This window comes from Balearica regulorum, chromosome 1, assembly GCF_011004875.1.
Source record: "Balearica regulorum gibbericeps isolate bBalReg1 chromosome 1, bBalReg1.pri, whole genome shotgun sequence".
NCBI lineage: Eukaryota > Metazoa > Chordata > Aves > Gruiformes > Gruidae > Balearica > Balearica regulorum.
The window spans coordinates 132,388,328-132,401,855 of NC_046184.1; the positions used below are offsets into that span (position 1 = coordinate 132,388,328).

General features: G+C 39.7%; 1 protein-coding gene across 5 annotated transcripts in view; it reads left to right on the top strand.

Moving 5' to 3' along the window:
• MAP7D2 (MAP7 domain containing 2) overlaps positions 1-13,528 on the top strand; it is an 86,725-nt gene that overhangs the window by 47,919 nt on the left and 25,278 nt on the right. For 4 of the 5 annotated variants that reach the window (XM_075775394.1, XM_075775413.1, XM_075775403.1 and 1 more), the window contains exons 2-4: positions 404-481; positions 4,445-4,608; positions 12,552-12,665. In XM_075775394.1, coding sequence (XP_075631509.1) covers positions 404-481; positions 4,445-4,608; positions 12,552-12,665 — 356 coding nt within the window. Of the gene's footprint in view, positions 1-403; positions 482-4,444; positions 4,609-12,147; positions 12,373-12,551; positions 12,666-13,528 lie in introns of those variants that run through there. The other variant, XM_075775422.1, reaches the window with a different exon arrangement.

The following is a 13,528-nucleotide window of genomic DNA, read 5'->3' on the forward strand; positions in this document are numbered from 1 at the left end:
TTTTACTGCTTTCCTGAACGACCTTTTTCTCTTAGCCAAAAACTTTAAAATGAGGTTATTAACAAAGATGAATACATGTTAATTGCATCCTTATGGTTTTCTTATGTTTTTTCCTAAGAAATTTTTAAAACAAGACTAATAGCATGCTTGCTAGCTCTAAGAAGAAGAGCCAGGCATTTACACTGAGAAACTGTGCTTGGAGTTCGACAGTAGGTAGGAGGCTGTGATCAAGATGTATCCAAATCCCAGCTTGTTAACCTGCCTGCATACAAGTGCAAAATCATTTTTATTGTTGGAATTGTTAAATGCAGTAACTATGATTTATTTTTGGTGGGTTTTTTTAGCTCTCTTGGATGCTTCTTTAGTTTTACTAACACTTTCCCCCCCCCCCCTCTGACTTCAGCCATTGATGGATTTCTAAAAACCGATGAAAGACAAAGACTGGCAAAGGAGAGAAGAGAAGAAAGGGAGAAATACCTTGGTAAGATCGCAGGAGGCGTATGTATTATTTATGTATATGTGTTAATAGCCTTAAGTTACTAACATAACATATTTTCCTGTTCTGAATTTTAAACACTGTGGTTCAGTCTGTTCCTAGTCTTTATTGCTTATGATGCTATTTTTAAATTAAGTAATAAAAAATAACCTATGTCGTCTTTGATTTCCATTTGAGCATTTAATATTCTATAGCTAAAAGTTTACTTTCTTCTTTGATGTATGTACTTTTGAATATAGGTTTATGAGCAAGATATCAACTGTAAGGATTCTGATTTGTAAAAATACCAAATAAGCCTTGAATAATACTTAGGATAATATGTAGGATGATTTGGTGAAACAGCCTCAATTTTAGTCTAAGTTCTACCCATATTAAAAGATATCATAGAGTTGTTAAGTACAGCATAAAGCAGATACTTTTCCATAAGTTTTAAAATTATTAATCTTTCAAGAGAATGAAAAAAATAATTAATTTCCTGAATGACATAAACATTGATTTCAGAGTTTTTAAAATAGTTAGTTGGTTTTAATATACTAATACCTCCAGGGAAACGTGGAGGAAATTTCACAATTTCATATATATATATATAGAGAGAGAGAGATCATGTGTGTACAGTTCATTTCATATATATATACACACACACAAATGAAATTAACTGTTCAACATTGTTTTGTGCTTTCCATATATTCAGAGGTGTGTGTGTATATATATAAAAAAAAGTTGAACAGTTAATTTAACTTTTCCTCATTGTAATAACAAGAAAGGCCAATAGCACTGTTCCTTAAGGTTACCTGACAATACCTATCAGATGGAATTGTCAGTGTTTTATGATTCTGTAAAAATTTAAGTTAGGGGTATATTTTGAGGAAATGTCAACTAAAACAGTATGGACACCTGTGAAAAGAATCATAAGAAAATGCTGTTTTTCTTGCAATAAACAAACCACTGACCATTTCTTGACAAAACCTAAGCCCTGAGACCAGTGACTTGACATTTTTTAGTTCTGTGAGCTTGGTGAGCAAGATTCCTTTTGTAGTTCCTGAGGAAAATCTGCTGGTGTTCAGTACATAATCTCCCCAGAGGTTCAATCTATATGGAGCATGCAGCAGCCTGAGTTGTAGCTTACATCTCTGCCAGGTATACTCAGTCCAGACTATCTTCTGTTTTCTCAATTATCCCTTCTCTGCTGGTTCCCGAGAAAGTGACATGACAAGTAGATTGGAAAGGACTTGGATTAAAAAGCAGAAGAGCAGATGAGAGGAAAACTGAAAGCTGGAGAATCTGGGAGTGGTTGGCCCAGGGAATTTGAAAGGCGTTGGCTGCAGTTCTTTTCTCCAGACATCGTACACGCTTTCTGGAAACATACTTTTTTATGATTAAGACAAGTTCTAGAATGGGAAGCTCCGGGTTTTGGCTACAGCAGCTATTTGTCTGTGGCAAACTTCTTTTAGAAAAGCAGCAAGTTGCCAGAAGGACAGACCTTTATGCAGCCAGTAGGTACTTTGCAGCAATATAGAATAAACTTCTCATCAAAGCCAAAACTCATTAATCAATGGTTTAGTATCTTTAAATTAAGGAACAAGAATTGTATCTATGTCTGTGATGACAGAATGGCTTGCTTCTCCATCCAGAATCAGTCCCAGATTTCACCCACTTACTCAGAAGGTAATCTTAGCACGATCTTTGGACCCTTGTTGTGGTTTAACCCAGCAGGCAGCTAAAACAACCTCACAGCCATTTGCTCACTCCCCACCCTGCCCCAGTGGGATGAGGGAGAAAATCGGGGGGGAGGGGGGTGGAGGGAAGTAAAACTCATGGGTTGAGATAAAGACAGTTTAATATGACAGAAAGAGAACAGAATAATAATAATGATAAAAGAATATACCAAGCAAGTGATGAACAGCACAACTGCTCACCACTCGCTGACTACTGATGCTCAGCTAGTTCCCAAGCTGTGGTCCAGCCCCTGACCAGCTTCCCCCAAGTTATATGCTGAGCATGATGTTGTATGGTATAGAATATTCCTTTGGCCAGTTTGGGTCAGCTGTCCTCACCAAGTCCCCTCTCAGCTTCTTGTGTACCTCCAGCCTTCTTGTTGGCAGAGTAGTACTGGAAGCTGAAAAGTCCTTGACTACTTGGTAACATAGAATTACAGAATCATAGAATGGTTTGGGTTGGAAGGGACCTCAAAGATCATCTAGTTCCAACCCCCCTGTCATGGGCAGGGAACCCCCTAAACATCTAAAATGTCAGTGTGTTATCAACATTATTCTCATCCTAAATCCAAACCACAGCACAATACCTGCTACTAGGAAGAAAATTAACTCTATCCCAGCTGAAACCAGGACAACACCTCACTTTATTTTTGTTTTTTATCAACTCCAGCATGCTGGTTTCACCTGCTCTACCTGACCTGGCTAGTAGTCATTAACAATTAGTGACTGGTCATTTGTCTTCCACTGTAAGGTGGTAATTCTTTATCTCTTGACAAGTCTGATTCTTCATGCTTATGAGTCCAGGCTTGCCTGCAGTACTGACACCCCTCTCTTACTGCCCTGTTCTACAGAGTGGAGGGAGAAACAGTGAGTTCTTATAAAGCAAAAGGGGAAGACATCATCAACCTTTTTTTTAATTATTATTTTTAGAAAGAATAAGGTGGAAGGTGTTTTGTAGAACAGGTTGGACATGAGGAAGAAGTATCTTATGAAGGTCTGGTAGTCAAGGGAAAGAAATACAACTGTTGGAAAAGGATCTGGTGTTGGTGGGGACTCTGGCTCTAAACCAGGGGCTTGGGGATGGAGTGGGGCTAGAAGGGACTGAAGGTTGCAGCTGTGGCTAAAGAGCCTGGAAGCAGGAGCTGAAGGGAAGAGGCTAATCTGAGAAGAGGGAATTGAGATGGCTGGACAAGAGCCTAGGACTGATGGGAAGATGTTGAGAGAGAGTCAGAAGGGCAAAAATTTGCTGTACAAGGAACTGAAAAACCAGACTGAGGCTGAACAGGTGAGCAGGATGAAGGACTAGCTTTTGTATAAACAGTGTTAATTCTGGCTTTCTCTAACTTTCAAGTTCTTAGCCTGGCAACTGTGAGAATATTCCTTCTTTGATATTGGCTGTATGTGTGTTGGTATGTGACATTACAGGCTTGTGTGTGTATGTAGGCATGCTTACTGAAGTCCTCTTTCCTGCCTCTTTATGGAATACACTTGCATGAGAAGTGGATTTTTCCTCATAATTTGTCACATTAACTTCTGCTACTTGTTACCTTATGTAAACCTGAAGCAACAGTCCTGTATGTAGTGTGGCAGTCTGAATTTCTGTAACAACGACCTAATGTCTCAAGAAGATTATGAGTCTAGTTGGAATAAACAACTGGGCAAACCCTCAGTAAACAGAAGTATTTTTTTTTAATGTGAAGAAGCAGAAGTGGATAATGATGTTGCACCAAATTATGAACAGAATGGTGTATTTTCAAAGCTTTGTAGAAAATTTAGCATATTTTTAAATGTATTTATTTTGAAGGCAGCCCCATAATAACAAGCACACTTTCAAAGAAATTCCAAGGGCTTTTGCTTCAACATGTATAACTGATTCACTTTAAAACCTACTGGGAACATTTGTTATGTCTGAAAAGAATTTGGCTTTAAGCTGCAGACAGATTTGAAACATGAACAAAAAAGAGTTGTTAACTCTTCTGTACACTGTTTTTACATAGGTAAGGGGCACAAACTGTCACCTTGTGTACAAAGGGCTTCCCTGTTTGTTTATTGAGCAAATCACTTAGATTTACTAATCATTCCAGCACTTCTGTGCACTATATTTTTGATCTTAGTGGACTAAAACCCTGTGTACTTGCATTTGTTGTTTTACACTATTGTGTCATGTTATCAGATAATTTTAAAGCTGAAGAAAATTTGCATAAAGTAAAATGCACCTTTTTTTCTACCCAAGCTGCTAGGGAACAGCAGATACTGGAGAAGGAGAGAAGAGCAAAACTTCAATATGAAAAGCAAATGGAGGAGCGATGGAGAAGACTGGAGGAACAGAGGCAGAGAGAGGAGCAGAAGAGAGCAGCTGTTGAAGAAAAACGGAGACAAAAGCTTAAAGAGGAGGAGGTAAGGTCCACTGGGGGATGTATGGGAGAGCAACTCTGTATGGTAGCATTAAACATATAGCTGAATATCAACAAGTATTAAACGTTGATTTTTTTATTCCCCCCCCCCCCACCCCCCGCTGGAGACATGTGGGCATTACTTTTGGAACTGCAATCGCACATTACCACAGCTACAAGTACTCTACTACTGCTTGTACATCAGAAACACTTTCCAAAGCTTTTTTGTCTCTTTTGGGTTGTTTTTTTTTTTGTCTGATCTCACAGAATAGTCATCTACTTATGCTAACGTATCTGGGACTCTGACTGTCAGACAATAAAGCACCAGCTTTCCAGAAGGTAGTCTTTAAAGATGAGTGTTTCCATAAAAGGGAAAGATTTTTCTTACTGTGTTGTTTACTGTCTGTGAAAATGAAATAATGCTTATGAAAATGTGTTGTTTTGTTTTTCCTCGGTGACATAAAATCAGAAATTCTTACCTAAAGAAGTGAAGAATCTAGGCTGGTTTAAAATTCTAGCACAGAACAGAATTAATCACCTATCTTTTGAAGCATCTTCCTGCCCTTCCTCTCTTCTGCTCTCCCTGCTGAGATCATTTAAGATTCTTTGTTGCTCTAGTGAGTCCAATTTCTGATGCAGATCTCTGAATGCAGTGTGTGCATCTCTCCGCATGACATTCTGTAGAAAACACTAGCACTGCTACTGCAACTGATAAAGAATTAATGATTTTTTTAGAAATGGGGGCAGTGGTTTGAAAAAAAAAATAAAAGGCCAAAAGAAGGTATTTCTCTAGTTCCTAGATTAAAAGGCTCTAGAAATACACAGTTATTAACCTTACTTTTTTTTCTGCCCTCCCATCTTTTTGTCAAAATATCTTTGCAAAAGAGGTAAAACACTTCTGCATGGGATCATATCTTTGCAAAAGAGGTAAAACACTTCTGCATGGGATCAGAGTAACATACTGCTGTCCGTTGAAATTTTTTTAGTTGTTTGATTTTTCACTTAAACTTGAAGGGCAGATTATATTCTGCCATTCCTCTTTCAACTGTAACATACTGATTGTGGCTTCTGCATAGTGGCTGAGAATTCATTTTAAAATCTTTTGTCATGTGGTTTGTTTCAATTTTTGTTAAGAAAAATGGGAAAAAGAGAAACAAAAGGTTGGAGGTATCTCTCCTTCTGTGGTAACATCGTTGACCTGATGTGCTCCTGCTCTGGTATTTCCTGCTGTAATAACCTTTTGCAGCTAAGCAAAATTGATCCACTTTATAGGGTTTGTAAGGGAAAGTGGCAAGTACAAAAACTTTGAAAACCCTGTCCTCAAAATTTGCACTGGAGGGGGGCTGAGGAGGGGGAGAGGTGTAGGAAGAGCGAGCAAGTGCCTGCTTTCCCTGCCTGCATAGTTTGCCTGCGCTGGAGAAATGAGAGCAGGGTGGTTGGACATGAGAGGCTGTGCCTGGTCAGACCCAGAGGGTCTGTTTGTTGGGGACCCAGTGTCCTGTAGCAGCCCCCTGCCCTTGCCCAGAGATGGATGCAAGAGGCTGAGCACACAGTGATGTTTCTCCCAAGCATCAGCAAGCCTGTTACAACTCCCCAACACCCTGTGTATGTGATGGGAGACTTCTGTCATGGCAAGAGAAAGGCTGCCTCCAAGTGTTTGGTCATAATACAAATACCCCTCCTAGCTCTGCTCACTGAGCTGGTCCTTCAAGGTTAAACTGTCCAAAGCCTTTTGGGAGCCAAGGCAGCCCCAGGCCTGGTTCCTTTCCCTTCCTTTTCCTTTTCTTCCTCCCCCTTCCCCCAGGTTGAGGAACCTGAGAAAATGTTATGTGGGCTTGAGGACATGAGAGGATGCTTGCTTGTTTGGGGATGGATTAGAACTGGTGGGAGGAAAAATCCAGGAACCTCTGAAGGAGGGGAGGGTACATAGGAGAATAATCTGTAGAACAGGGGAGGATGAGGGAAGAAGAAAACTGGGAAAAAGAGATGCCACCATCTCCTTGCTTCCCTTCATGGTTACTTGTCATTCCCTCATTTCTTGAATTCCACTAAAGGATCTGCCAAATCCCCCTCACCTCCCCCAGCTCTTCAGATGAGCCCCATAAACCATGTATGCTTAGTAGCAGTGGAGGCCTGAGTAAGGATAGTGATGAAGTTGCAGCTCCCTGGGCATTGTAAATTACTCACTGCTCATGAGTCATTCTGGACATTTGAGGCCTTCTTTACTGGAAGAGCTTTGAATCTGTATTTCCTACACCTGTGGGGTGGGGGAGTTGTGCCCTGGCCAGTGAGCCAGTATACTGCAGCATGTCCTCAGTGTTTCTCCTTTTAACACTGGTTTACACTGGGTGGGGACTGGAGCACTCATTTTGCCTGCTCATCAGGTGTCTGAAGTGCCAAGTAGATTTTCTTCCTTGCTCTCTGCCTTATTGGTTGCCCTTTGTCTTCTGTAAGTCTTTTTTCCTTGCTTTTTAACACAGCAGAAGGCAGTGCGTGTTTGTGATAAGAACAGGCTATATAAATCTCTCTCTAGGAAATACGGTTGTTGTATCTAAAAGTTTGAGATGAATGGCTCTTAAACTGCTGGGATTTGTTGGCTTCCTACGTCAGAGCTTCCTCTGTTTCACAGTTCTGCATGCAAAGGACTTCTCAAAGAGGAGGTGGCTAAAGTTCAATTTATTTTGCTTACTTTTTCCCCTCTACAGTGCCAGTTAAGAGGTGGTGGTTTTAAAGTCTGTGTTGATGGGAGTGGAGCTGTTCTGGCAAAGTTCTCCTCTGGGGCAGCTGGAACTTGTTGCAGAGCGCAGTGAAAGTGTGTCCAATTCCTCAGACAGGAACAGAATAAATGTGTCTGAAAACCATCCTGTCTGCACTGACTGCACCTTTCTTATCTGTAGAGGCCTTCAGTAGCACTGCCCCTCCCTCAGTATTGTACAGCTGCCTGCTTCCTTTAGTAAAAGCAGTCTCTGAGCCTTGAGGAAGGCAGCATGTTGTTGTTCAGCAGAAGCTATTAAAGAGTTGCTTTTAACAGTAAGTAGCCAGTGGCTTTATGGCTAGATAATAGCAAAGCTAGTCCTCATTCAGTTAAAATAATTTTTTCCCTTTCCCTATCTTGAACTTCTGTGTGACTTGGAAATGCCTTGCAAATAAATGTCTAGCAGTACACAGAGTATCGGGAAGTCTCCATAGAAGCTGTGTTCTTCTACTGCTCTTGTATTCCATAAGACAATATGAACATCACTTGTATGGGCCATGTCAAGGATGCTAGCGTGAATAAGAGCAATAACATCCATCTAGTCAAAGATCCATTTTTAATAAAACCATCAGATTTTGTTAAAAAGGAAATTGATAAAATTCGTACTGATCCTACCAATATACTAATGTTTAAATGGACCACTACTGGTAGACTGCATCAAATCTAATCCAACACTCAGACTTGAAAGATTGATGTGACAACTGCTAAATGGAAAAGAATATCCTGCAGCATTGGAGAGATTATTTTGGTGTGCATGCACTATTTGTTACATTTGTAAAAATTATGCACTTAAACACAAGAGAGCAAAAAAGTCTCAAGATGTTATAGCATTAATTACTTACTATATTATAATTCAAAGTTAATTACTTTTTGAATTATAATATATGGAAATAATAACCGCTTTCCAAACCTCTTTTGCAATTCATATACTGAGTTGTACAAGTAATACAAAAATTCTGCTAGAAACTATTTGAGATTGCTATGCAAGCAGTCTCTCAAGTTGCTGTACGGTGGAGATGAGAAGAGTTTAGTCCTCACTGCGACATTAACTGTCCTCTGCTCCCCCCTGCCACTAGTTGCTTCTGCAGCTTTTCACGTACCTTAGCACAGAACCTTCATTTGTCCCGTGTTGTTCTTTGATGCACACACCCTTAATAAATTTTCCCTTTCTGCACACCCGTAACTAATTGGTTGCGAGTAGAAATGAGTTCTGTTCAGAAAGGTAGTTAAATTTAAAATTAGTGTATTGCTTTTTAATGCATTCGTTAAGTAGAAAATAACAGCTCTTTTGTTGCTATGTGGAAGAGCCACTCGAAAGATGAAACCAACTGATAATATCGGGAAACAAGGAGATACTTACATACAGTGCTGATGAATATATTAAGTGAAGAGGAATAGGTTTATTGGACTCTTTTAGATGTTTGTACTGTAGGTATAACGCAGATTGTTTGGAATTGTTTGCACAAATTATTTTAAGTCATAATACAGTAAAATGAATTTTTTCCTTGTTTTTACATCTGTATCATCTTTTACATAGACAAAAGGAAAGTGCTTCAGTCAAATTACTTGTATTCTCACTATTAGGTGTTGGGTTTGTTTGGTTTTGGGTTTGTTTTGGTGGTGGTTGGTGGTTTTTTTTTAAATTCAGATAGTGTAAATGTTTGTTCTGATGCTTAGTCTGAGGAAAACCTGGATGAGTAACTATGGATTTTGGAAAGTAACATGTATATTTGAGATACTAGCAGTAGATGGCTCTCTTTTTATGGGTTTATTCATTCTTAATTTAACCTACATGCAAAGCTTGTGCACTATAGGGTTTTTTTTTTGTGGAAGCTCACTATGTCTTTAGTGCAGAGATTATTTCCTCTATCTATAGCTGTGGATAGTTTGATATGTTTTTAAGAAGGTACTTCATCTATGACATAGAGAGGAAGGTTTTGCACATTGTTTGCTGATGAAGGAATGCTTTGTCTTCATGTTTAGTTTTTGTCACAGGCTAAATTATTAATGTACGAGTTGTTTATGCTATGCTTCCATGTGTCTTATTGTTTTCTTTGGCTTTTTAGTTTTATGCCAGCTTAAAATGTTTTAAAAGAACTATCCTTTCTTTATGAAAAATGTCCTTCATATTGTTCTTTATCTAAACTATATCTGCAGGGTTTCATGAGGTTTAATAATTATGTTCTATAGTGCTTTAATGAAAGGCTCTTTGCAGATGAAAATGAACGATCCTCTCCACATCATGTAACTGAAGATTTCAACCTCAGATTGTAGGTAGCATGAGCTTTCAAGTATGTATGAAAGAGCATTTAATTTCTTTAATCTATTTCATCGTACATTTTATTCTTAAAACGGCGCTTTCATAGTAAGTGGTATAAGTGTATTCTGTGGTTTGCAAACTACAGAATATTGCTGGTCCTTGCTCCAAGCAGCATTAAAAAAAAACAAAACCAAACCAAAACCAAACAAAAACAAAACCCAAACATAAATCACCCAGATAATTGAAACTTGACTGCTTTCATCATATTTTTTTTTATTAATGTACAACAATATTCATTAGACTCGGAAAGAAAGAAAGAAAGATTCAGTGTAAGTGTATGCTTTAATGAGAAAGAAATGGAAGGGTCATTTTCCTTTGTGAAGACTGTGGGTAGAAAGGTACATTGGGGCAAGATGCACAGTAGAATAAAGTAATGAAAAGCAGCAGACTGCAGAGAAGAACTGGTGATGAAATAGGAGGTGAGGTTTGAAAAGAGTAAGTACAGAAAAGGGACTCAAACAGAATTAAATTAATGTTGGGAGGTGGGAAGTTAGATGCAAAAACTGTGAACTGGAAATGCAAAGCCAGCACACACAGGTTTTAAACATGAAAAACTGCAACATCAATTAGTAAGGAAGACTGTACTAAACTAAATCAGAGGGGAGTGACTTTGGATTCCAGAGACTGGAGGATCGCTTTCTTTTCACATCCAAAGTACAGACAAGAAGTGATAGGGTATTCAAAACTGTGTTTTTCTCTGCTGTTGCAGAAGAGGCTGTGCTTGAGCTTTGTGATGCTTTGTGTGTTTGCTCTATAGGGAGAAAAAGGAGGAGGGCAGAGGTAGAGAGAGCGTTTGCGTGCCTGCCTGGACACTGATGGCACTGACTAGACAGAAGGGGGGAAGAAGGGGGGAGGGAGGGCAAGGAAGCAGCTGTCTGCTTTCAGTGGTCTTTGAATGATGTTACCTTATAAACCCTGAGCTAAAGATGTAGAAGGGAGACAAAACTGAAGTGAGAGCTCAAAACACGCCCAAAAGAAAGATTATTTTCCTGGAGATGGCAGCAGCAATTGTAACAGCAGGGTGGGTTACCTGGCCGAAAGGTAACAGGAACAGGAGAGCTGAGAATGATAGAAAGGGTATGCGAGACTTGCCTTTTTTCACTCTTTGTGTAGAGGATACTATAATGGAATTCTTTATGGTACACATGATTTGTAATAAGAGATCTTAAAGACAAAAGGTAGTGGTTTGCTGTCGAAATTGATGGATAATTGGTAGCAGGGTTGGATGAGGTGGAAAAAATGAGGCCACAAATAAATTACCAGAAGTCATAGTAGTAGAAGAGATTCTTCAAAGACATGGAAGAGACTAAAAGTATATTGCAGACAACCAGAAGACAAGAAGGCATCTGGTGGTGTAGAAAGCCAGTGACCATACACAGAGCCCCAGGAAGGTAACAGTACGTGCAAAAACGCTCCAGGCATGGTGGTTCCTGGAGGTGCCTGGTGTTAGGGTCTGATCTGCTGAAGGAGCTCCATCAGAGACGGCAGGCTCAACATCAGTGCAGAGACTGAAGGAGACATGCTTGAACAAAGACTGAAATTTTGTGATAAAATATCTCAGGGAAGGGGAATAGGAAACCTAGACCAAAGTCACGAATCTGAGAGAAATTAATCTGGCCAAGAGATGCAGGAGATGTTTTCTGAACAGTTGATCTAAGCTACCAAAAGATACTGGAGACAGAGCAGGGGATTGATAGAAATCAGAAGGGATAAGATGTAATCACAGAAACCTGTAGGATCAAGTTTGAAGTGGATGGAGTAGTTTTATACTAGACCAGAAGGACATAGCTAAAACCCATTAGGGCAGGAGTTGAAGGCAGCAAGAGCAGACTCATCTTTCACAGTAGGGGTTGGGCTGCTGGAATGTGAGGGTGAAGAGGTTGCCAGATGCGAATGAGGTACTGGGAAGAGGAAGGGAAGAGGGTGGTAGGTGATGGAACGGTGGGTGGGGAAGAACCAGGTTTTATCTGCTTGAAAGGACAACAAGAGAAGGTGCAGAGATCATTGCTACAACAATAAACCACTGAAAAATTAGCAAAAGGAAGAGATGGGAACAAAACTGAATGGAGGCCTTTCAGAGTTAGGAGGTGATGGAGAGGGAATAATGCGACTGTACGTAGCTGTAAGTTAAAGGTAGAGCAGGATTTAGGGAGAGAAAGCAAGCTCCTTAGTGTTCTTCCCCATCTGAAAATCCTAACTCATCAAGCTGTGGAGAAGAACATGGGGGTGGGAGTGGTGGGGGAAATCTCATAAGAGCATAATCAGGGCATACACTAAAAAAAATACACAGGGGGAGAAAAAAAAAATCAGAAGTTCTTAAATGCCTAGGCTGTAAAAAATGTAGTAGAAGAAAGGAAGGAGTTTTTGTAAAAATAAATAAATAAATCTGGCATCCTGCAAAGTAACCTACTTTGGGTTTGAAGTGATCATTTATCTGCGTGGCTAGGAGGAGCCACTGGCATTGCAGCAATTTAGCTGTGCTCAGAGAGGGATGGAAAAAAAATCCTGAGGTCTGCATAGACAAGAAGGAGTTAATGCTTGTCGAGCATTATTCTTATACAAATTAAGTCCAGAGCACAGCAGCAGCCTCACCAGCAGGAGCAGATGCTAGGCAGTGATGCAACCTGTGTTATTTACTTAGGCCTCTGTAGTGACCTCAGTGGCTTGCAGACAAAGGATACACGTATCTGGAGGTAGGTAGCATGCTGATACCTTCTTTATTCAGTCGTTTTATTGCAAACAAGCTCCTGTAATCATCTTGCGTGGAGCAACAGGGGAACTGTGTATTTTTAGCGTGGTTTCAGAAGGAGGAAGAAAAGCCCTCAACCAATTCAGATTTGGTTTCTGGTTTTTTTACTACCAATATAACTAGGAACGTTTAGAAGCCATGATGCGTCGGTCCCTTGAACGCAGCCAGCAGCTGGAACAGAAGCAGAAGCGATGGTCGTGGGGAGGAGCACTGGCTGCAGGCTCAGGAGGGAGAGACGGGTAAGTGAAACAGTCTGCCTGCATTGCAGATCTTGAAGTGCAAAATGCATGAGGAGATAGTAAGGATGATGCATTTATAGTTAGGGTGGTACTGTAGGGGCTACTGCCTTAGGGTGTGAATAAATGCTTTTGTAATTGCTTGCCGGGCTTCCTCTCTCTAACACCTTCTGGGGAGAAAGATCACTCCTAACTTTAGGAATGCAGATCATTTTAATAAAGTAACCAGAATCTGTTTGGAGGATGCTAAATGCTAAAATTAAAATTTATGCTCTCTCTCCCTTATTCTCTTCCCCCACAGTGTCTTCCCACACACAGTTAGCAAATTTAATATTCACAAAAGGACTGAGTGCTGTCTAAGCCTTGCGAAAGATGATCTGTTTTTGTTTGGTACTTCTAAAACCTGATGGGAATTTCTAGATGACTATGCAGCATGTGCAGTTTAAAATAGTTTGGTTTTTTTCCCCACATACTTTTTGTTGCTACTCTTTTTGATTTGGCTTCAGAACAAATTCTTTTTATTACATAATCAGTCATGTACTGCTTTTATATTTCAAAAAGATTCATGTTTTCTGTTTTAAATCATGTAATCTGTTTAAATTTGTCAGGTTTGTATAAACTGATGTTATGGGGAAAAATATCCATGTTTGGGTGATGATGAAATATGACAGTTACTCTCTTTTAAACGGTGTGTAAATATATGTAACTCTAAAAAGGCAAACTCTGTTTCACATCATATTTTTGCAGTATGCCATCAAAAAAAGCCAGGAAATTAAACATATATGATGATAAAAGAAGTCTTTTGTACTTTGAGAAAGAAACCAGTTTGTGATGCAGTTTATGCTTAATTTCAGCTCCCCCCAA